The 25,457-nt window shown below is 37.4% G+C and overlaps 1 protein-coding gene and 1 pseudogene across 2 annotated transcripts in view; one reads left to right on the plus strand and one right to left on the minus strand.

Annotated features, from left to right (window-relative positions):
- The window catches only part of SLAIN2 (SLAIN motif family member 2), a 77,331-nt gene that overhangs the window by 13,252 nt on the left and 38,622 nt on the right, over positions 1–25,457 (plus strand). For both annotated transcript variants that reach the window (XM_015138322.3, NM_001266145.1), the window contains 3 exon segments: positions 14,599–14,747; positions 22,149–22,313; positions 24,021–24,179. In XM_015138322.3, coding sequence (XP_014993808.1) covers positions 14,599–14,747; positions 22,149–22,313; positions 24,021–24,179 — 473 coding nt within the window.
- On the minus strand, positions 11,986–12,978 carry LOC114678294 (peflin pseudogene; annotated as a pseudogene).

The raw sequence follows: 25,457 nt of genomic DNA on the forward strand, positions 1-25,457 counted from the left end.
AGAATAAAATAGTAGGAACAAGTATTTAGTTGTATCTTAAGAGTTGATAGAATAACACAAAGATCCTGGGCTATATAAAGTGAAGGAATAGAAGAGCTCATTTTTACACTATATGTGCATTTTCAGACCCTCAAATCATCACTTCTAGCTTTGGTAATTAAACAGTTGTAAGTGATATAGAAAAAACTGATGGGAAAGGGAAAAAGTTAAGGGATTAGAGCAGTTAAATTTAGCCTCTTACAGAAATTGGGATAGTTTGATTACTGTCACTTGGGAGAGAGATCCTTGTTAATTGTTATGGGTATTTTTTTCCCCCTCAGGCTGAGTCTCGCTGTGTTGCCCAGGCTGTAGTACAGTGGAGCAATCTCGGCTCACTGCAACCTTTGCAGTCTGGGTTCAAGCGATTCTCCTGCCTCAGCCTCCCGAGTAGCTGGGATTACAGACACCCACCACCATGCCCAGCTAATTTTTGTATTTTTAGTAGAGACGGGGTTTCACCATGTTGTCCACGCTGGTCTCATCCTGACCTCAGATGATCCACCTACCTTGGCCTCCCAAAGTGCTGGGATTACAGGCATGAACCACTGCGCCCGGCCTGTTACGGGTATTTTGAAAGGAACAAATAATGAAATGATTTATGATTTAATTATGAATTAAAATAGGAAAAATTTGATTCAGCTGATCTACAACTGGTAACCAAATGGTTAGGACCAAGAAAAAATGTAAAATTTTCTTTTTTTTTTTTTTTTTTTTGGAGAAACAGTCTTGCTCTTGTCACCCAGGCTGGAGTGCAGTAGCGCCATCTCAGTTCACTGCAGCCTCCACCTCCCGAGTTCAAGCGATTCTCCTGCAGGGATTACAGGCGACCGCTACCACACCCAGCTGATTTTTGTGTTTTTAGTAGAGATGGGGTTTCACCATGTTGGCCAGTCTGGTCTCGAATTCCTGATCTTGTGATCCGCCTGCCTCAGCCTCCCAAAGTGCTGTGATTACAGGCATGAGCCACTGCACCTGGCCAAAAATTTTCATTGTTAATAGTATTTCAGGAAAAAATGCCATGCTCTTTTATGAATTCTTCATACTAATTTCCGTGTGTTCCTTTTTTACTGTGTGTCAGGAAGTTTTCTTTGCGGGTGAGGAGACATAAGGGATGATGTGAAATATTCTTATTCTTGTTCTTGGGAAGCTTAGAATCCCATGTGAAGACAGTTATGTAATTATATAAAAATTGGGTATATACACAGAATCACAAACTCTAACAATGGAGGATTAGATTAGGTTTTCTTTTAGGACAATGTCAATTCTAATAATACGATTCCTTCTTCCCCCCAAGTGTATTTTGTGCTTTCTGACCATCTCAGAATACAGTATACCTCAGGAATCCTCACATACCCATTCTTATCTTTATATATAATTCAAAATAAAAAAGGAAGAGAATGTCTACCCTGATATTCTTAAATATTAACTTTAGTTCTATGAGCAGAATACAATATACCCATCTCTCTTACCTCCTACTCTGGCATGTAACATAAAAATATTGTTAACTTTCTTTAGCATTTGAATGTTGAGGTTAAACACGTATTTAATATGCATATATTTTATATATTTATAAATATATAAATGTAGATTATATCTAATTACATGTTTGTTTTCTCATTCTTATCTGGTTTATATTTTCACAAAGTTGGTAAAATATTTTAATTTTATTATAACTCAAAATAATTTTAGAACCTGTAGGAATACTGCAGGTAGAAAATTCTCTGAGATGACAACTTTTTAATCTTTACTGTGTTAATAAGCCTTTGTTATCAGTGTCTTGTGGATTCAAACTTTATGTTCCTGTATCTTTTCCAAGGTAATTTATTTGTAGATACTTTATTAACAGTATGAAAAAGTGTTAATTTTTTAAACCTAAATTATTAAGTTGACAGACTATTAAAAGTTGTAGCAGTATGCATTATTATTATCTTGGATTTGAAGAATATATCATTTGCTGAAAGTATGACGTTTTAGCCAGGAACTAACATAGTTTCTATGGGTAAGATCCTGTTTTAGTCACTAAAAAGCAAAGTACTCTAAAAGAAACTGCATGGATTACATATGTGTGTAATGTTTATATGTATATATTATATATGCACATATCCATACATATACCCATGTATGTTTTTTGTGGACAAAAAACTTCCTGTGTTAGTAATTGCTATCTATATATGCAGTTGTAGCTGAAAAGATCTGTGCTAGTATACATAAGGACTGTATTGCAGCTATTGCCACAGTTTGTGAGTCTGGAATAGTTTGAGACTCCTTGTCTTCCTGTCTTCTTCTCTTAAAAGGAAGCAACTCAGTTTCTGATTGATGCAATCTAGGTTGGTCTCACTGTAACTAGTGTTCCCAGCATTCCCAGGTGCATAGTTATGGCTCAGCACTACGAGTTTTTTCTTTAAAGACTTAATTCTCAACCTCAAGTTTAGTGACACTCCAAGAAATATCAAAATTGTTTCATTCTCTTAAAATTAAAAAAAAAAAAAAAAACCATGCCATACTGGAATGGGAATAAAGTGAGTCATGAAATGAAAATGGAATCGTAATAGCTATTTCTAAAAGTTTGAAATTCGCTTCTTTACAAGGTGTTCTTCAGTTTACTCTGCTTGCTTTGCACTGTTTTCTGGGTTCATCATGTTGTTTTGTGTTCTGTCATACATACTCATATATTCTACCAGGCAACTAATGTCACTTCAGTGCTTGAAAATAGCTCTGTTCTAAAACTTTATTAATGAAGTTTGCCTTGCTAATAATTATTAGTATTATTGGTAATATTTTTAATATTCCTCTAAAAACCAGAAGAACATATTATATATATTTATATAAATATAGTATTATATGTCTTTTAGTTAGCTGATGGGCCAAATATAATAATAAAATAGCACTATGAACAATCTAGAAGTTCAAAAAGATACTATATATTTGAACTGAATGTGTTTTTCTTCAATTTAATTGTGATTTTTGGTTGTAGTAGTAGGTGGGATTGATTGAAACCTTATATATTTTATTGTTGGTAAGGCTTAGGAGAAAGCAGGGAACGTTGTGGCTGTTAGAATGATTAAATTGAAGTCTTTTTTTTTTTTTTTTTTTTTTTTCTTCCCTGTTTCAAGGGGTAGGGTTTCTTTCTGTTGCCCAGGTTGGAGTGCAGTGGCACAGTCATAGCTCACTGCAGCCTTGAACTGGGCTCAAGCAGTCCTCCCACCTCAGCCTCCCAAGTAGCTGGGACTACAGGCACCTGCCACCATGCGCGGCTGAATTTTTTTTTTTTTTTTCCAAGCGATTCTCCTGCGTCAGCCTTCTGAGTAGCTGGGACTACAGGCATGCACCACCATGCCCGGCTAATTTTGCATTTTTAGTAGAGATGGGGTTTCTAAACTAAACCATGTTGGTCAGGCTGGTCTCGTACTCCCGACCTCAGGTGTTCCGCCTGACTTGGCCTCCCGAAGTGCTGGGATTACAGGTGTGAGCCACCGCACTCGGCCCCACTGATGTTTTAAAAAAACTTTTGTAGAGACAGTGTCTCACTGTGTTGCCCAAGTTGGTCTTGAATTCCTGGCCTCAAGTGATCCTCCCACCTCAGCCTTCCACAGTTTTGGGATTACCGGTGTGAGCTACCATGCCTGGCCCTATTAAAGTCTTTAACTTAGGAATCTTTTATATTCTTTTTTAGCAATGCTATTAGGCAGTAAAGTATAATATTTAAGAGTACTGCTTCTGGAGCAATTTCGGTTTTGCCATTTAGTAGCTGTGCCACCTTGGACAACTTACTTACCTCACTTGTCTCAGTGACCTCATCTGTAGAATGGAGATTGTAATAACACCTATCTTACAATTTTGTAATGAAGATTGAAAGAGTTACTATATTTAAAATACTAAAGCAATGCCTGACATGTAATGAGCATTTAATACAATATAAATTATTATAATTACTGTTACATTAACTAAGAAAGCTTATTAAAGCATTATAAGCAATGTATCCTAATGGTTTAGAATTATTAAATTATATTTGCTTGTGAGTAAAACCAAAGATGTTTGTATTTTTTTTTTTTTTGGAGATGGATTTCACTCTTGTCATCCAGGCTGGAGTGCAGTGGTGTGATCTCAGCTCACTGCAACCTCCTCCTCCTCGGTTCAAGTGATTCTCCTGCCTCAGCCTTCCAAGTAGCTGGGATTACAGGCTCCCGCAGCCACGCCTGGCTAATTTTTGTATTTTTAGCAGAGATGGGTTTTCGCCATGTTGGCCAGGCTGGTCTTGAACTCCTCACCTCGGGTGATCCGCCTGCCTAAGCCTCCCAAAGTGCTGGGATTACAGGTGTGAGCTACCACACCCAGCCCAAAGATAATAAGATAAGGTTTTATTAATTAAAGATTAATTATAGAATTATTAAAATGGAAATAAAGTTACAAAAGTGGCCACTTTAATTTACCTTGGTATCCTCCCTTTATTTCTTTTCATATTGCTTTTTTATTTAGTGTTAATTCAGATCCAAATATTTGAGCATGTATAAGTGCCTGTGTTGGGGATTGTGCATTGAATGTTGTGAAGACAGTGTCCTGTGCATTGAATGTACCTTACTCAGTGAATAGGTAGAGGGGGATGATTTAGAGGTAGTAAAAGTCTGTTATTTTCCTCAGCCTGTAAAAAATTTGCATCTAAAAAATTTATTTCAATAATGCTTTTAATATAACTTTTATTTTTATCTTAAATTTAAGTCATTTTTGTCCTTGGCTTCAGTAGCCTACTTTCAGCTGGCTACGATATGAAAAGTGATTACTATGGTTACCACAGATTCAGCAAAGTAACTCCTGTCTTCTTTCCTCTCACCATTATTTACTTAATATCCATCTACTATGTGAAGCAGTATATTAACAATGTGAAGAAAAGTCTGGAGAGACATACTTCAAATTGTAAATAATTTTGGGGTGTAATTTTGGTAGAGAAAGGGAGGTTATTATTTCTTATATTTGTACATTTCCATGTTACTGAAAGTTATTACACTTAAAAAATAGTTATATTCTTAGTTGTCTTTAATCACCATATTATACAGGTATGTGTGACATATGGGCCAAAATGTGACTTCTTATTGTAAGCTTTGTATTATCGTATTCTTAATTACATTTCTAATAACTCAGTATTTAACGGTATATGTAAATTGTATTTAATAGTAGTTAGGCCGGGTGCGGTGGTTCATGCCTGCAATCCCAGCACTTTGAGAGGCCGAGGCAGGTGGATCACGAAGTCAGGAGTTCGAGACCAGCCTGACCAACATGGTGAAACCCCATCTCTACTAAAAATACAAAAATTAGCTGGGCGTGGTAGTGCGCGACTATAATCCCAGCTACTCAGGAGGCTGAGGCAGGAGAATCGCTTGAACCTGGGAAGCGGAGGTTGCAGTGAGCAGATGTCGCGCCATTGCACTCCAGCCTGGGTGACAGAGCGAGACTGTCTAAAAAAAAAAAAAAAAAAAAAAAAAAGTGGTTAGTTCCCTTGTAATGATTGTTCTAAGGGAAAAAGTGGCATCTTGAAAGGACAATTTATTCCTATCACATTTTAACAGCTTTATCAAGATATAATTTATGTACCATAAAATGCACCTGTTTAAAGCGTACTGTGGGCTGGGCATGGTGGCTCATGCTTGTAATCCCAGCACTGTGGGGCTGAAGCGGGTGGATCACTTGAGGTCAGGAGTTCAAGACCAGCCTGCCAACTTGGGAAAACCTGGTCTCTACCAAAAACACAAACATTAGCCACCATGGTGTCGCGCACGCCTGTAATTCCAGCTACTTGGGAGCCTGAGGCATGAGAATCACTTGAACCTGGGAGACAGAGGTTGCTGTGAGCTGAGATTGTACCACTGCACTCTAGCTTGGGTGACAAAGTGAGACTCCGTCTCCAAAAAAAAAATATATATATATATATAAAATAAAAAATAAAGTGTACTGTGGTTTTCAGTGTTCAATAGTTTGTACAATCACAGAATTGTACAACCATCACCATAATTTAGTTTTAGAGTATTTTCAGCATACCCAAAAGAAACCCCGTGCTCATTAGTAATCATTTCCCATTCCTTCTCTCCACCCCCTCATCCATCCCCAGGCAACCACTGATCAACTTATCTCAAATTTGCCTATTCTAGACATTTCATATAAATGGTATCATACAATCTGTGATGTTTTGTGACTGGCTTCTTTTACTTATCATAATGTTTGAAGTTCCTGTGTAGCATTTTTATTGCCTGCAATACATGTTTAAATGTCTCTTTTCAAATTATAAATACCAACTCAAAAAATTCAAACGGGACAAAAATAAAATATAGTCTCTTATTATAATGAGTGTAAGGGATAGAATTTCCTTTTTGACAGGGGGAATCTAAATGTCTACAAAGATACTTTCTTAAAACATTTTGCATCTGTGTTGTACATAGTGGAGACACTTAATACAATCTTATTAGAGATGTTCCAGGAAGGTTTTCCTAAAGAATTGACATTTAAGCTGATACCCAGTAGAAAACAGAGAAGAGCTAGGTGAAGTTGAGCAGGGGAGGGTGAGGAAGCAAAAAATGGAATGAAACTTGTTACAAGGGGAACAACATGCACAAATGACCTAGAAGCAAAAGTGTTGAACTTTCCAGGAATAGAAATTAATTCCATATGGCTGCTATTTAAATTTGTGTGGTGGAGGAAGGTGAGAAATGAAGCTAAAGAAGAACTACGACAGTTAAATCATTGGTTAGGTCTCAAGAGCTGTGGGGATCATTTTTAGAAAAAAGCTCCATCTTAAGGGCAGAGGGAAACTGGCACAGAATTTTTAGCAAAAGAATACTAATAAAGTCAGATTTGTATTTTAGAAAACACTGACTGCATTGTACAAGATGAATTTGAAAAGCAAGCAAGTCCAGAGATTTGCAAAATTAAAAAAAAATTTTCTCAAAATTGTTTTATCCATTCTTTGGCCTTTGCATTTTTATATAAATTTTACGATCAGCTTATCAGTTTCTGTTAAAAATGCCTGCTGAGGTTTTCTAGGGATATGTTGATTCTACAGGTCAGTTTGGTGGAGTTAACATCTCATCAGTCTTGTGTTCAGATCTGTAAACATTGTATATCTCTTCATATGTCTTCTTTTAATTTCTCTCAGCAGTGTTTTGTAGTTTGCAGTGTACATCTTTGCATTTCATTTGTTAAATTTATTCCTGAGTATTTTATTCCTTTTGATGCTGTTGTGAATGAAATTGCTATATCTACTTCATATTCAAGTTGTTTATTGATAAGTGTTTAGAAATACAATTTTTTGCTTATTGATCTTGTGTCTTGTGACCTTGCAGAACACATTTGTTATATAATTTCTTTCAATTTAAGAGTTTTAGAAAGGATTTTCTATGTGCAGGATCATGTTGTCTGCGATTAAACATGTTTTACTTCTTTCTTTTCAATCAGAATACCTTTAGTTTTTTTTTTCTTGCCTTATTGTACTGTATATCATTTAATAAAAGTATGAGAGTGTACATCCTTGCCTTGTTCCCAGTCTTAGGAGAAACTATGTGGTCTTTTACCATTAAGTCTGTTTTTCTTAAAGAGTTTGTGTAGGATTGATATTGGCATTATTTCCTTAATATTTGATAGAATTAATAAATGAAAAAATGTGGACTTGAACTTTTCTTTCTGGGAAGGTTTTTAAATTTCTTTCTTTCTTTTTTTTTTTTTTTTTTTGAGACAGAGTCTTGTTCTGTCACCGAGGCTGGAGTGCAGTGACTGGATCTCGGCTCACTGCAACCTCTGCCTCCTAGGTTCAAGCGATTCTCCTGCCTCAGCCTCCTGAGTAATTGGGGCTGCAGGCCCGTGCCACCATGCCTGGCTATGTTTTTTTTGTATTTTTAGTAGTGACGGGATTTCACTGTGTTAGCCAGGATGGTCTCGATCTACTGACCTTGTGATCCACCCGACTCAGCCTATCAAAGTGCTAAGATTACAGGTGTGAGCCACTGCGCCAGGCCGGTTTTTAAATTTCTAATTCAGTCTCGTTTATAAAAGTCTATTCAGGTTCTCTTTCTTGAGTTTTTAGAGTTTTTTTGATAATTTATGTTTGCTAGGCATTAATCTGTTTTATCTATTTTATTAGCATTAGGTTGTTCATAATATTCGCTTATATTCCTTTTAATTTAAGTCTGTAGTGTTTGTGGCGATGTCCTCTCTTTTGTTTTTGGTAAGTTATGTTTTCTTTTTTCTTAGATCAGTCTCACTTAAAAATTTATCCTTTTTTTGTCTTTAAAAAAAGAATAGGCCGGGTGCAGTGGCTCACGCCTGTAATCCTAGTACTTTGGGAGGTTGAGACAGATGAATCACTTGACGTCAGAACTTTGAGATCAGCCTGGCCAACATGGTGAAACTCCATCTCTACTAAAAATACAAAAAACTAACCAGGCGTGGTGGCGGGTGCCTCTAATCCCAGCTACTCGGGAGGCTGAGACAGGAGAATAGCTTGAACCTGGGAGGCGGAGGTTGCTGTGAGCCGAGATCGCAACAGAGCAAGACTCCATCTCAAACAAACAGAAACAGAAAAGCAATTTTTCCCCCTATAATTTTCTGTTTTCTATTTCACTGATTTCTACTTTAATCTTTATAATTTCCTTCCTTCTGGCTACTTTGGGTTTATTTATTTATTTATTTTTATTTTTTGAGATGGAACCTCGCTCTGTTGCCCAGGCTGGAGGGCAGTGGCGGGATCTTGGTTCACTGCAGCCTCCACCTCCCGGGTTCAAACAGTTCTCCCTGCCTCAGTCTCCCGAGTAGCTGGGATTACAGATGCCCCGCCCCCACCGCTAATTTTTGTATTTTTTAGTAGAGATGGGGTTTTGCCACGTTGGCCAGGCTGATCTTGAACTACTCACCTCAGGTGATTCACCAGCCTCCGGCTCCCAAAGTACCAGGATTACAGGCGTGAGCCACTGTGTCCAGCCTACTTTGGATTTAATTTGCTCTTGTTCTAATTTTTCAAGCTTAGATTATTGATTTTAGACCTCTTTTCTTTCCTAAGTGTTTGAAATTACAGATTTTTCTCTAAGCACTTTTTGAGCGTCATCACATAAATATTGGTATGTTGTGTTTTTGTTTTTATTCAGTTCACAGTACTTTCTGATTTCCCCTGTGGGATACATTATTTGACTTTATTTATAAGTATGTTTTTAATTTCCAAATATTTGGAATTTGCTAAATTACTTTCTGTTGCTGATTTCTAATTTAATTCCATTGTGGTCAGAAACCATACTTTAAATAATTTCAGTTTTTAAAAATTCAGTAAGACTTGCTTTATGTCCTAGCCCATGGTCTATCCCAGAGAATGTTCCATGTGCAATTAAAAAGAATGTGTTTTCTGTTGTTGGATGGAGCATCCCATAATCCATAAATGGTTAAGTAAAGTTGGTTGATAATGTTGCTGAAGTCTTCTGTATTTTTTCTGATTCTCCATGTAGTTCTTTTTTCAGTTATTAAGAGTCAGCTATTGAAACCACAAAACAAAATTTCTGAATTGTTTTTCTTTTCAGTTCTATTACTGTCGTTAGGTATGTTTAAATTTATAATGTTATATCTTTCTGATGTATTGAAACGTCCCTTTTTGTTTCTAGTAATTTTTTGTATCTTAAAGTCTATTGTCTAATAATAGCCACTCTAGTTCTTATAGTTACTTTTTCATGGTCTTATTTTTTCCCATTCTTTTGCTTTCAACCTATTTATGAATTTGAATCTAAGATGTTTCTTTTGTAGACAACGTATCATTGTGTCTTATTTTTTAATCCAGTCTGACTATCTGCATGTGAATAGGATGTCCCAGTGCCTTGTTTGCCAGGTTGGAGGCTCAGCTCCCCATTGAGCCTCCATGATTTAATTTTAGTAGTAATAGGATAATGAAGTAATGTTTGTTTTTTTAAGCAAGTAAAAACTTGTTGAATCTCAACCTGTTTTAGGTTGCATTAACTGTAAATAAACTTGCTGTGTTCATCAGAATTATGTCCCTCTTGATTAAATCATATTCTATGATTTAAGAAATTCTTAAGTGTCAAAATGAAAAAAAAATGTTTTTAGTGGGCAAAATAGTTATTTCGAACAAGTCCATGTGTTTGTAAGAAATGAACAAAGAATATGATATATATTGTTATTACCAATAGATTTATTTGTAATGAGAGTTTACTTAGGATTTCCTTTTAAATTGAGAGACTTAAACAACTCAGTCCTGCTAAAGGTGAATTCAGTTATGTGATACAGCTCATCTCATGTGTCCTCTGGCAAGTTTAGAAGTATGTACTTTGAAACCTCAACCAAAGGTTACCTGACCAAGGAATTTTGTGCCAATATCATATGGGCCAACGCCCTTTGTTTTTAGACTTCAGATAAGAGGATAGAGTGATATAGAAAGTTAGTGTACTCTCAGGGCTTACTGTATCATTTTCTCCCTTTTCATCACTATGAATAAGTATGGACAAGTTGCTTTAATCTGCTAATGGAAGGAAGGAGCATTCTGTATTCCCAATTAAGGGAGCAAGTACAGGAATGGGAGAAAAAATAGTTTATTTTGATAAGGGTAGAAAATAAAAAAGATGGAGCAATCCTAAATTACTCACAAGGTTTTAGTCTTTATAACTGAAAGAATTATAATGCTATTAATAACAGGAAAGAAATGGGGGATTTGCGGGGTGGGGGGGCAGTTGTGATGTTTTAGTTGATTTTGAATTATTGTTGTATTAATTTAGTTTGTAGTAGTTTCTGTATTTTTAAAGATGCCAAAGCACGTTGCAACTTTTTAAAAACAGCTTTATCAAAATATAATTTATATACCATAACATTTATTAATAGCTTATAATCAGCATATCATAAAAAGTCATTATATGTTAGTGAATTTAGTATATTTACAATGACAAACCATTACCATAATTTTCACTACCATATAATTTTAGAACATCTATATCACCCTGAAAAGAAACCTCATTCCCATTCCTACCTCCAGCCCTAGGCAACCACAAATCTCTTTTTCTGTTCCATATGCTTTTCTAGACATTTCATGTAAATAGATTCCTAAGTGTCAGTATGCATTCACTGAACATAATGTTTTTGAGGCTTTTTTTTTTTTTTTTTTTTGACAGTGTTGCTCTGTTGCCCAGGTCGGACTGCAGTGGTGTGATTATGACCTCGGCTCACTGCAACCTCCACCTCCTGGGTTCAAGCGATTCTTGTGCCTCAGCCTCCTGAGTATCTGGGATTATGGGCGCCCACCACCACACCCGGCTAATTTTTTGTATTTTTAGTAGCGATGGGGTTTGTATTTTTTTTTTTTTCCCCAGAGTTTCATCCTTTTATTGAAGCTTACAATTTCACTGGACTTTTGGCCCCAAATGAAAAAAAAAATGCAAATTAAAAAAAGTATTGGCAGGGAGAGGTGCCCACTGTCCCCTGGAGACTGAAGCTGAGCAGAGCATGGCAGGCAAGTGAGGGCTCCCAGCCGTGGAGGCAGAGCCTGGCCAGAGAGGCCCAGGGAGCAGATTTGTCTGAGCAGGGCCAGCCCCAGGCAGTTAGAAGTTAACATACAAGGATTTATGGGTGTGGCGGAATCCAAGCCACTGGTCCCATGGGCAGATCTCTCTCATGCTTGGTCAGATTCCACTTTGGAGAAAATGGGCTCGTGTGACAGGATGGCCTGGTGAGGGAACACAGGTAGTAACGGTAATGGGCCAATGGACACTCACCACTGGCATCAGGGTGGAGCTCAGCTGACTGGACACTAACTCCATTACAAGAACCTGCTCCTGGTGCCAGGCTGTGCCACTCAACTGCTCATGGCCATCAGGACATTCAACTTCCATCCTCTCCTCCATCAGGCCCCTACCTGTGTGGCCTCAGCCCCGGTCCTCACTATTTGGTGGCTATGATGCAGGACTCTCAACCCTCTTTTGGAACAGTGTTGCATCAAGCAAGGGAGAATGTTCTTCTAAAGGGACAGGAAAAGAAGAGATGTCCACATACTTCTCTCACTCTAAGAAGCCAGGAAAGGTCCCTGGTGCACTCCACTCCACAGATGGGTTGGGTCATAGCATCCGAGAAGCTGTCATGGTGACGAAGTCCTCGAAGCTGAGCCGAATGTTGCCTTGTACAGCTGTGTCCTTCTCCGAGAAGGCCTCTGTCAGCACCTGCAGCTGGGTGCATACCTGGATGAAGCGGTCCAGCTGCATGGCAGGACTGGCAGAGCGTGGGCAGTAGCGGGAGACCAGAAGCTGGGTGAACTGGGGGCTCAGGTTGTAGCCCATTTGGGACAGAGCTTGCTGCAGCTCTGTGTCTAACGGAGCCCGAGTGGTCCTTGTCATACTGCTGGAAGAGGTTCTTCCACTGTTGGATGAATTTCCACAGGGCTGAGAAGCCGTAGACATCGATATGGCCTGACTTGGTCTTGTCAAACATGTTTATCATCATGAGGCAGGTCTCATCATTGAATGAGGACCAATTGCAGTTGACCAGGGCTTGCTTTAGCTCCTTCATGGAGATATAGCCACTGTGATCTGAGTCCACCGACTGGAACCAGGAGTAGGCCTCAGGATCCACATTGGGAGGGGCGCCACCCTGTCCATAAGGCCCAGGCTGCTGGGCACCATAGGAACTTGGAGGTGGCTGACCATAGGGGCCCCCTGGAGCTGCACCACCATATGGTCCTCCTGGAGTTCCAGAGGGGAACATCCCAGGAGTGGGGTATCCATAAGGCCCTCCACCAGCTGGTGGTCCATAAGGCCCTCCAGGGGCAGGACCCTCATAACCACCAGGGGGTAGCCCACTGCCATACTGCCCTCCACTATTGGGGAGTCCAGGGTAGTAGCTACCCGGAGGGACTCCTGGTGCTTGTCCTGCAGCTCCTGGGCAGCCCTGCCGGTTCGGATAGCTGGCCATGGCGATTCTGACGTCACACGCAGGCAAGGGGTCGGGGTTTGTATTTTTAGTAGAGATGTTGGCCAGGCTGGTCTTGAACTCCTGACCTCAGGTGATCCACCCGCCTTGACCTCCCAAAGTGCTGGGATTACAGGCATGAGCCACTGCACCCAGCCCTGCTTTGCACTTTTTAAAAAGGAATTTTATAGCCAGCAGTAGGGGGACTATGTACTTAGTACATGTGAGCCATGTGGGTAAATTATGTAAAACCAGTCAGTGTAGGAAAAATATATATATTGAAAGAGTAGTGATAATGTCATAAAATTGTTTTATTATTGTTTATTATTCATCTATAGAGGTTTACCTTGCTAAACATTCGCTGACATAGGATATCAGTATGTAATATTTACAACAATTTGTAAAGTGGAGTTGCTGAGGTAGAGATTTTTGTTAAGGAATCTTTGCAGTATTTAAATTGGAAATAGAATGAACCCCATTGATTTCATTTTGAATTGATAGTTATTCCATAAATTGAGATTTTATTTCACTATTTTTGTCAAATGAATTTGGATTGTAGACTAAAGAAATGGTCATCTACCCCCATTAGTTAGTCTTGATGATCTTGATCAAAACTAAATAATGCATGTGAGTGACAGACCTGAGTTACAGATGGAGAAAAGAGACAAGTGATGGAAAAGGTACTGTTGCCACTAAAAGTAGTTTGTCTATTGTAGTTCTGTAGATATGCATTTATTTAAATATTTACAGTGAAACAACACTTCATATTATTACACTAACTTGACTAATGTAAATGTGAAATTATCCTTATTGAAATCTTTCACTAGATATACAGTATCAAAGCCTAATTTTGCTTCATAAATTCCACTTAACGTGTCTTAATTTGAAAATCACCCTGGTTAGAAATCAATAACTATTTGCATTTTTCATAAGGGGTCACACTTGAAATAAATTAATTATAACTGACATAATCTGGATTAATCTGAGAAACATGATGTAGAAAATTTACGTACACGCCTCCGTATTTTCTGCTCAACTTTTCCCTTCTGTATACCTTCGCCATTAGCTTATAAAATACTGTCTCTTGGTTCTTTTCTGAAACTGAAGCAATTTAGTAATTGATTCACATTTAGTTATTTAGGGTTTAAAGTATTGCTTTTGTCCAACACATTGTCATTTGAAAAGAGGACTACACATTGGATACTGCTTAACTAAAAGGAATGAATCACTAATGGTAGATGTTTGTGTATGTGGTGGGAAGGGAAATAGGTGCAGAGCAAGGAATTTAGCTCCTCCTGCTTCCTAGCTAGATTTAATAATATGGATATATTAAGGAGTTAGTCAAGTACTGTTGAAAATAGAATAAACTGCTGGAAAGACAGGTGTTTTCTCATAGTCTTAATAAAGCACCTACTTTAGGAATACCTCATTTGGGTTCACTTAGTATTTGAAATTTGGATTTATATTGATTGTTTTACTATAATTTCCTGTGCAGTAAGTAAATGTGGGTGATTTAAAATATACTCCATGATTTTTACTCCCTTCTCCCCTATTTAAATTGATCCAAAAGGATCCCTGTTTTATATAACCTTGTGCTTAATAAGGAATTTTCTGTTTTTTGTTGTCTTCTTCTAGGCTGTATTCATCACCAAAGAAAAAACTTACACCAATGCAGAAATCGGTTAGTCCATTAGTTTGGTGCAGGCAAGTTTTGGATTACCCAAGTCCTGATGTTGAGTGTGCTAAAAAATCTCTTATCCACAAACTTGATCAAACTATGTCAGGTATGTCTATAATTTTATTTGTAAATTCATCTCTTTGCTTTCTTTAGTCAAAAACCATACATGTTGAGCAGTGTGTTTTTAGGAAGCAATTCTTTGCTTGGAGCATTTTTCAAATTTCATTGTTCATACGGTCATGAGAGTTTTTCCCATGTTCATATAACCCTGGCCTATCATTTACTTAATAGCTTTTAAAAAAATCTTGTTTTTATTTAGCCTCATCCTAAAGAATAATATCCATGAAATAATGAATTTCGTATGATAAGCTTTTTTTTAAAATACAAGTTACGTAACTATTAAAATATAAAATATCTGGTGTTGTATAAAATCATCTCACATTCCACTCTTTGGGGAAACTGGTGTGGTAGAAAGATACAAGCGGAGAACTACAGAGACCTTGTTCTCACTCTAGCCCTTAATTGCTCTGTCACTGCATTATTTGATTCTGTGAGCTCGGTTGTCTCATAAGAATGATGAGCCTTGAAAGGTAATTTTAAGGGTTAAGTGTTATGTGAAAGAGCCTAGCGTGTTTTCTGGCTAACAGTAAGTGCTAAGTAAATGTATTCATTTCCCTTGTTATGTAAAACTAGTTGGCATTTTAGGTTTAAACTGCTTTTATGCTCTTTTGTTTAATAGCATTCACAAAGCTGACAAAATGTGTCTGGGGCTATTTATGACATTTAATGTAGCATGCCAGTGTGGGCAGAAATGTAGGAAAAATATTGTTTATTTCTTCTTGTATTTCTCTGAGTCTGTTTTATGACTCTTACTGTTTTATGAAATACTCAGATAGTAAAAGATGGATGCATGATTAGTTTTGTTTTTGTTTTTCTGCTTTATATTTACTTGGCAGCCATGTACTTAAAATTACTTATTTTGGCATTATTATAGAAAACAATATGTGCCTTGTGGTTAGACTTTAAGCTGAAAATGGTCACAAGAAGCAGAGGGGACAGTTAAAGTGGCATACATAAAATGAAGTTTATTTGGCTATAAGGGGTAGTGGTTATTACATGCAAATAACTTATGGGATGTTATTACAGAGGTTCTGAATCTGGGTCAGTTTTGACACTAAAGTATTACTTTTCCTCTATGAAAATAAGCCGTTTTGTTTTTGTTTTTGTTTTTGTTTGTTTTTTTTTTTTGATATGGAGTTTCGCTCTGTTGCCCAGGCTGGAGTGCAGTAGTGCGATCTTGGTTCATCACAGCCTCAGCCTCCTGAGTAGCTGGGACTAAGGTGCCCACCACCACTCCTGGCTAATTTTTGTATTTTTTGTAGAGATGAGATTTTGCCGTGTTAGCCAGGCTGGTCTCCAACTCCCGACCTCAGGTGATCTACCCGCCTCGGCCTCCCAGTCTGCTGGGATTACAGGTGTGAGCCACCGTGCCTGGCCAAAGAAGCACTTTTGAAAAAACAATAGCCTTTATGTGATTTTTTTTAAATGTTTAGTATGACTGTCAGCTTGCTTGTTTGAATTGTACCCTGGAGCTTGATTTAAGTTATATTCATAAGAGATTATTTGAAATAATGTAGACAAGCTAGTAGACCATTTTAAATAACTTAACATTTTCTGACCAAATTCTGGCATTAATGTACTACTTAATGCCACAGAACATTAAGTATGGAAATTTTCTGACTATGTATTGAGAATATTCCTACAGAAGGAGCATGACTGAAAGAAAAAAGAGTATTTCTAGAGGGCTAGGTGCGGTGGCTCACACCCGTAATGCCAGCACTTTGGGAGGATCACTTGAGCCCAGGAGTTCAGAACCAGCCTAGGCAACATAGTGAGACCCCACCTCTACAAAAAATAAAGAAAAAAAAATAGCCAGGCGTGGTGTGCGCCTGTGGTCCCAGCTACTTGGGAGACTGGGGCAGGAGGATCCCTTGAGTCCAGGAAGTTCTTGCAGTGAGCCGTGTTTGCACCACTGCACTACAGCTTGGGTGACAGAGCAAGACCCTGTTGCCAAAAAAAAAAAAAAAAATTTTTTTTTATATATCCTAGAAACTGTTTTCAATACCCCAACTTAGAAATAATATAATTTACAATTTAATTAGGAATTTTCATCATTCAACAGTATGTATTGAGAATCTGCTATAATAGGCATTGTTCTCAACACTGAAATTATGGCAGTGAATATAATAGACCAAAAATGACTTACTTCTTGGAGCTTATATTCTTATAAGAGGAGTCAGACAGTAAACAAATAAATAAAGCTCTGGCAAACTTTTTCTGCAAAAAGCCGGATAATAAACAATTTTAGTCTTTGTTGCCTGTAAGATCTCTGTTGCAGTTACTCAGCTTTGCTCTTGTAGCATGCAAGCAGCCATAGACTATACATAAATGAGTGAGCATGGCTGTGTTCCAGTAAAACTACTTACAGAAACAGGTGGTGGACTGGATTTGGCCTGAAGGCTATTTTACCAACCCCTGGTTTAAAACGTCCTAAGGAGTACGAATTATTAGCAATTGGTGACTAGCAATTTGGACTTGAGGGATAAAAGCAAAGCTGCTGCACCTCAGAAATGGCAATTTTGAGTGAGTGGCTTTTTGCTTTATTGTAAGGAGGATATTAGGAGTGTGTAAGAGAGGCAGTTACTCTTGAACCATAACTAGATGTAATTAAGTACTGCATCTGTTTAACATGGTTTAAATTTTATAGCTGTATTCATAGAACAATAGCTATAGCTATAAATACAATGTCTATTTGAAATATATATGTTTAAAATTTTTTAAGGAAAAGAATTTGGCTTTTACAAGTTTGAACTTCGTAGTTTAAGTCCCCCATTTCCCAAGGAGATTTTTTTTTTTTTTTTTTTTTTTTTAAATGCACTGTTTTGGTAAGGCAGAACTTCCTAGGAACTTAAATATTGCAGCAGAACAGTTTCTACTCCTTCACACTCAGGTTCTCTGCAGTGCACTATCACTCGTTCCTAAAATTTTCTTCACTTGTTTCTTTTGATAGTGTATTGTCTTTTTAACCCTCATTTACCCTCCCTGCTCTTTTCTTTTCAGTCTTCATTGAAGGTTCTTCCTTTTCCGCCCATCTTTTAAAAATTGTCATAAAATTATATAATACAAAATTATCCATTTTCACCATTTAAAATGTACAGTTCTGTGGCATTAAGTACATTCACGTTACTGTGCAACTGTCACTATCATATACAGATGAACAGAACTTTTAATCATCCTATACTAAACTTTTTCATCATCCCATACTGAAATTCTTTACCCAGGTTAACCAATAACTTCCCATTCCCTTTGCTTCCTCTCTGCCTGTCTTTTAAGTTTAGGTTGCCCCGGGTCTCTCTTTTGCCTCATGTATATCCCTGTTTTGGTGTTTGCATCTGTTTATATCGTGTCTAGTATCACCTCTATTGAATCACATTCATTCGTCATATATTCAAATAATTTTTAATGCAAACCTGTTAAGTATCAGGCTTTGGGGAAAGGGTGGAGGTGGGGTGCTTTATAAAGAAAAATTAACATTGTACTGGCACTTACTAGAGTTTTATCATCTAGTAGGGGAAACATACTACAAATAATCTTTTTAGTGATATATATATAAAATAAAGGAATAAAGGTATAGTGCTTTGAGAAATAGGAATTTTCCCTTAGGAAATGATGTTTGACCTGAAACCTTAAGATTCAGAACAATTTAAGTGTGCTAAGAAAGAGATGGGGCCGGGCGCGGTGGCTTACACATGTAATCCCAGCACTTTGGGAAGCCAGGGTGGGCGGATCACCTGAGGTTGGGAGTTCGAGACCAGCCTGACCAACATGGAGAAACCCTGTCTCTACTAAAAATACAAAATTAACCAGGTGTGGTGGTGCATGCCTGTAATTCCAGCTACTCGGGAGGCTGAGGCAGGAGAATCGCTTGAACCCAGGAGGTGGAGGTTGTGGTGAGCCAAGATTGCGCCATTGCACTCCAGCCTGGGCAACAAGAGTAAAATTCTGTCTCAAAAAAAAGAGATGGAGTAGAGCATTCCAGATAAAAAGAAAGGCATGTGCAAAGGTTCCATATGGGATGAAGCATGACATACATGAGGAAGTCGCTGGAGAAGAGTAAGGAAGGGAGAGATGTGAGATAAGGCCAGAAAGATACATAGGAGTCAGACTCTGTAAAGCCTTATAAGCCATGTTAAAGATTGTGGACATTATTCTTTTTCTTTTTTTGGAGACAGAGTCTTGTTCTGTTGCCCAGGCTGGAGTGCAGTGGTGCAATCTTGGCTCACCGCAACCTCCGCCTCCTGGGTTCAAGCGATTCTCCTGCCTCAGCCTCCTGAGTAGCTGGGATTACAGGTGCCTACCACCACACCCAGCTAATTTTTTTTTTTTTTTTGTATTTTTAGTAGTGACGAGGTTTCATGATGTTGGCCAGGCTGGTTGCGAACTCCTGAGCTCAAGTGATCCACCTGCCTTGGCCTCCCAAAGTGCTAGGATTACAGGTATGAGCCACTGCACTGGGCATCCAGCCAATTGTGGACTTTAAGAGCACTAGAAAAATATTGAAGGGTTTTCTGCAAGGGTGTAGTGTATGTGGACAGGAAGGATGTCATCAATTTTATTTTGGAAAGGTTATTCTAGTATGGAAAGTAGGTTGGAGAGGGGCAAGAGTGAATGTAGGGTGCTTTTGAGGAGGGTTGATAATGATAGACCGTGTGTGCTGAATAGTAAGCGTAGTAGTAAAGGTGAAAGGATATAGTCATAAAAAGAGAATGAACCAAATATGAGGAAATGGTGGACAAGAATATCAGTAGTGATTTCTAAGTTGCCAGCTTCTGCGACAAGGTGAATATTGGGATCATTCTGGAAGAGAGACCTTTGGAAGAGAATTAGATGTTAATGCAAAGACCATGAATTGATCTGATATGTTGACTTAGATACATTTGCCATACCCAAGGGGAGAGACATTAAATGGGTGATGTGTATAGGTCTGAAACTCAGAGGAAAACTTAAGATTAGAAATATAAATAATGAGGAGTGTTTAGTATATAGATAATAATTGATGTTGTATGATTGAGATTCCTTAGGAGAAAGAATATGGCATAGAATGAGAAGATAAAAGGCTCAGAACTTTGAATGCTAGTGATTAATAACTAAGTAAAAGAGAATAAACTCCAGAGGAGATGGAGGAGGAGGAAAAAGATAGAATTTAGCAACTGTATTTCTGTACAGGTTGATAGTTCCAAGATCATGCCACATACTTCATACTAAATATGTATAAAATATTGTTTTGTCTTGCATCTTGTCTCATGGTGAATATGTACAAAACTACATGGTCCAAATTACTGCACTGTCTTAACAGAAAACATATGTTCCTCCTCCCCAAAACCACTATTCTACCAGTAGGCAAACCAGACATTTCCTTTCGCTGATTTCTTTTCTTTAGCAATCCTTTCCAGTTTTTAGTATCTATCCTTTTGTTCTTTTTTTTCCTTTTTTCTACTCACCGTGTACCACCTAATTCAGTCTAACTTATTTAACATCAAGATTTCCGTCATTTTTTCTCCTAACACTGATCGGATCATATCACGCTTGATAAAATCACTGCTACTAAATAGGTTTAGTAGCCTACTAAATAGGTTTAGAAACCTACTACATAGGTTTCAGACTTCTGAGGGTCTGGGTAAAACACATACTTTCCATACTTTCAGCATCAAATCAAGTTATTGCTCATGGTCTCAAGACTGCTTCAGTGCGTCTCCTTCCAAAAAGCCTTACCCAGTTTCTCTCAGTTGTAATGAATTATCCTAACTCTTCCTTTCCATTGCCCTTTGGACCTTTATGATAGTACTCATTTCATTTTGCCTTGCAATTTTTGTTGTCTCTGCCTATGCTACTTGGCTGCAAGCCTCTTGAGAGCACCATATCATATTTCTTGTATGTATTCTACAAAGTGCTCTTGCCAGTACTCATATAAATATTGAATAAGCTGTGGATATTAAAATATGAAGGAAGGGGCTGGGCACGGTGACTCACGCCTGTAATCCTAGCACTTTGGGAGGCCAAGGCAGGCGGATCACCTGAGCTCAGAATTTCGAGACCAGCCTGGATGGCAAAACCTTGTCTCTACTAAAAATACAAAAAATTATCCAGGCGTGGTGGCACATGCCTGTAATCCCAGCTCTTTGGGAGGCTGAGGCACAAGAATCGCTTAAGCCTAAGAGGCAGAAGTTATAGTGAGCTGAAATCATGCCACTGCGCTCCAGCCTGGGTGACAGCAAAACTTTGTCTCAAAAAAAAAAAAAAAAAAAAAAAAGATTGAAGGAAGAAATAGTATTTTTAGTGTTAATTTTTTAAGTATGTGCATTTGATATCTTAGTCCTGCTGTTCTATTTATTTAATTGTATATGCATAGCACAGTTTTTTTTTTCTTTTTTTGACAGAAGTAGTCAGGTTGGCTTTTTTTTTTTTAAAGGATTTCCCATGTCTTGACCTTAAACTGGCTTCATAATAGTCGGCATTGCTTTAAAAAAAAAATCCAAACTTTGCAAAGGCTATTTAAACAACTTATTTCTTAGCTTTTTAAAAAAGTCATAGGTTGAGTGCAGTGTCTCACCCCTGTAATCCCAGCACTTCGAGAGGCCAAGATGGGAGGATCACTTGAGGCCAGGAGTTTGAGACCAGTCTGGGCAACATGGTAAGATCACATCTCTCCAAAATATATATATATATTTTTTCAAGACGAGTCTCACTCTGTAGCCCAGGCTGTAGTGCCGTGGCACGATCTCTGCTCACTGTAACCTCTGCCTGCTCACTGCAACCTCTGCCGCCCGAGTTCACGTGATTTTCCTGCCTCAGCCTCCCAAGTAGCACGCAACACCATGCCTGGCTAATTTTTGTATTTATTTTTTTTTAGTAGAGACAGGGTTTCACCATTTTGGCCAGGCTGGTCTCAAACTCCTGACCTCGAGTAATCCACCCACCTCAGCCTCCCAAAGTGCTGGGATTACAGGCGTGAGCCACCATGCCTGGCCCAAAGAATATTTTTTAAAATGAAAAGTAATACGTTTGTTACAGAAAAATGAGAAAACATAAGTATGCTTTTATATTCCATTTATTTTTAAAGGTCACTCAGGATTGATACAGCAAGTATCAAAGAATAAACTTTCCAACATGGTAGAAGTGAATTAAGCGGCCAATAATCTGTTTAGGAGTTACTTTTCCTGCGTTATTTTTGTTGTTTGGTGTGGCTCCGGTTTTATTTGCATACACAATTTAAGATAATAGAAACAATTTGTTGGGATTATTATATTTTTCTCCCACTACCATAAGAATATTTTTCATTTAAATTGAGATAGATAATGATTTAATTTTCTAATAGGAAAACTTTAGAAATGAAATGTTAACTTTTTCTCAGTTATTAAATTTGATTTTCCCCTTCTTATTAATGCAGCTCTCAAGAGGCAGAATTTATATAATAATCCTTTCAACTCTATGAGTTATACAAGTCCTTACAGTCCAAATGCCAGTAGCCCATACAGCAGTGGCTTCAATTCTCCATCCTCAACACCCGTGCGACCTCCTATAGTCAAACAGCTTATACTTCCTGGAAATTCAGGTAAGGAGAAAATGCTATGGAGCTATTAAGGACTGTTTTTTAGCTTACTGCACTGTATCAGAAAATAACATTCATCTGTAGTTCGAGTTCATTTTACTTATGAAACTTTTAACTGGCTAAAGAAAATATCATTGAGGAGCAACTTAGCACCAGGTACTATATCAGGCACACATAAGCCAGTGTGTAAAATACATAAAATTTTTTTTAGCATGTACCTAAAAGTTTTTAAGTCTGGCTTAATTAAATGGGTTACAAACATGACTCTTTTAATCAATAGATCCTTATTGAACAGCCTACCTGGGTTGTAAAAACTCCAGAGTTAAAACCTCTTTATAGGAATTTTAATAAATTTTGATACTGCAGCTAAATAATAGTATGAGGTTAGGGGTGAATGTACCAAAAGAGTGGGAGGGGCAGTAAATGATGTGGGAAGGCCAGATTTCTATAAACCAGGGAAAGAATGTTCTGCGCTGGTTCTTTGTGTGAGACTGTTACTGTGTAGCCTACTCTTCACGAATTCACCTATTCATTTACTCTTATTGTCGCTGAAGCTGTTGTTATAGCTGATTATTATAACTTCCTTAAAAATTAAGGTTAACCACCTCAAATTTTGACCTCTGCACTCCCTAGTCTAATGATCCTGCTCTTTGCTTAGTATATAGGTTGTTACTTGCTACTTACTTCACCTACGATGATACCATGTTAAAAAATTTAAGCTGCAATATTTGTTTAAAATAGGTAATTTCGTTCAGGCATTATTTGAGCCTGACCTTGTAGTACTTTTAATATCATGTGCACTCTGCTCTTCTTTCATTGATAGTATAAAGATTAATTATTTTGTACTCTTCTTGCTCTCCTTACATGCTTTTCATGTTGGAGCTGACTGTTATGGTGAAGAATAATGGAAAACAAGTGTTTCAGATAAATCTGTAATAGAAATATTAGTGGCAATGTTGGGATTTTATTATTTAGTAAAAGTTGGTGATCTGATGAAAATATTTCATTAGAAACAAGTTAGACTTTTTTTAGATGTGTGTATTCTTTATCTCTCTGGTCTGTTTTCTGTCTTGGTTTAGAATGATAAGTACTTTTTAAAAATCTAGTCTTTTTTTTTTTTCATCACATCTTTCGTGCTTCACTACTAAACTTCAGAGAAATCCTTAGATCCCCATTACTAATTTGGTAAAGAAGTTTTGTAAAACATGGCATAATGTAGGAGAAACAAGCCTCATGGTCTTTGTTCCTAAAATCTCTAAGGAATCTAATTTTATTCAAATTATAGTTTTCTCATTTAGAAAAATGAGGGAAAAGATGATGGTGTTTGTTAATGACTGTGAATTCGAGTGAAGAAAACACTACATCATAAACTCATCTATTTATAGAGCAGTTTCATTGGCTATCTTGTGCAAGTTGAAATCCTTAACATATAGTTATTGAACACCAATTACTTTGTGTTGAAAGCTGAATTGTTACATAAGAGAATAGATAAGTTATACTTAGATGAAAATATGTTTATGCCATAGCATATAAAGGAGTCTCAGTAGCCCTCATTTTTCTTAATGAAGTCAATTTCTAATTTCAGGGAATTTTTTAAGCAGAAAAGGCAGAACAAGAATGAATTAAAAGATATAATATCAAGTTAGTTACAGTAGGCATTTATTCAATCGTTGCTTTACCAAAGTTTGAATTTTTTTTCTTTTTTTTAAGGTAACTTGAAAAGCTCAGACAGAAATCCTCCACTCAGTCCTCAGTCCTCTATAGATAGTGAGTTAAGTGCTTCAGAATTAGATGAAGATTCAATTGGATCCAATTATAAGCTAAATGATGTAACCGATGTACAGATTCTAGCCCGGATGCAGGAAGAAAGTAAGTATTCTAATTTTTAAGAGTTGAGGTTTTTTACTATTGCATAATTTTGTTGTATATTGAATATGTCTTAAAGTGTTGTGAGGATACTAATGTAGTGAAAGTAGAAATGTTGCAGTAGACATTTCAGAGGCTTAGTCGACATATGTACATGTTTATTCATCAACTTGTTTTCAGAGTCCATTTTTTCATAGAGCAGTTATGCTGTGTGAGGGACAAAGAATAGTATTTATGCTGCTCTGCTTCTATGACTGGTTTTCATACCCTGCATGTTACTCTGCACTGGCACTTACTCTTGTAATTGTTATCTGTTACCCTTTGTGTTTTTAGTGTAAACCAGCGTTTCTCAATTTTTTTCTTTTTAGTTGCTCCCCTAAGGAGCCTTGTTAAAAACTGTTTTTCCTTTTCACCCACAGTCCCCATGAAATCTTAATACCACAAGATATACTAAGTACCATGAGGGCAATATACGATTATGACATCTAGGAATTTTTTCACACCCCAAGAACCAATTTTTGCCCTCTTGGGAGTAAATATCTCCTCACTTGAGAATACATGGTGTAAACTATAAAAAAGACCGTTAGGAGAACATTGGACTTGTGACATTAAATTAAATGAAGCATGCGATGGTGCTTTGCAGAGTGAACCATGAAAACTTTTTAGGCCACAGATACCTTTGAGAATCCTATAAAAATTATAACTCCTTTTATCACCAAAATGTACATATGCACAAAATTTTTAATACTTTTTGAAGGGTTCATGGCTGCTTGCCCTGGTACTCATCTGAAGGTAGTTATTCTTGCCAATGCATTTCATTAGAAGATGCCATCTGCATAACTATGAAGTAAGAAATCTCTCTGAAGTAATTTCTTTAACCTTTACGGTGAAAAGAATCCTTGAAATACATATTTTGACAAGTCTTGACAGTTGGCTGAGGGTAATGGAGCATTGCTACGGTTTAGTTCAAAAACGTTCTGTTGTCTGTATATATAATAGGTTCTCTTTAAATATGTGGCAAGCTTTATCAAGCTGTAGCATTTATTAAGAAACTAAAGTGTTTCTTATTCTGCTGATTCACTTCCCATTTCCATACAGCTACCCCTAGGAAGATAGGAGGACTTAGTGCTTGCTTTATTTAGCCCTACAACCTAATAGCAGAGTACTCTTTTCTTCTGTAATTTTAATTAACTCCTCACTGAGACTGTGGTATTGTCAGCTGTTTAGGGGCTGGTTATTGTTGTGAATGTGAAAAAATAAAGAATGCTGCCTAATAGAGTA

Source organism: Macaca mulatta, chromosome 5, assembly GCF_049350105.2.
Source record: "Macaca mulatta isolate MMU2019108-1 chromosome 5, T2T-MMU8v2.0, whole genome shotgun sequence".
NCBI classification, from domain to species: Eukaryota; Metazoa; Chordata; class Mammalia; order Primates; family Cercopithecidae; genus Macaca; species Macaca mulatta.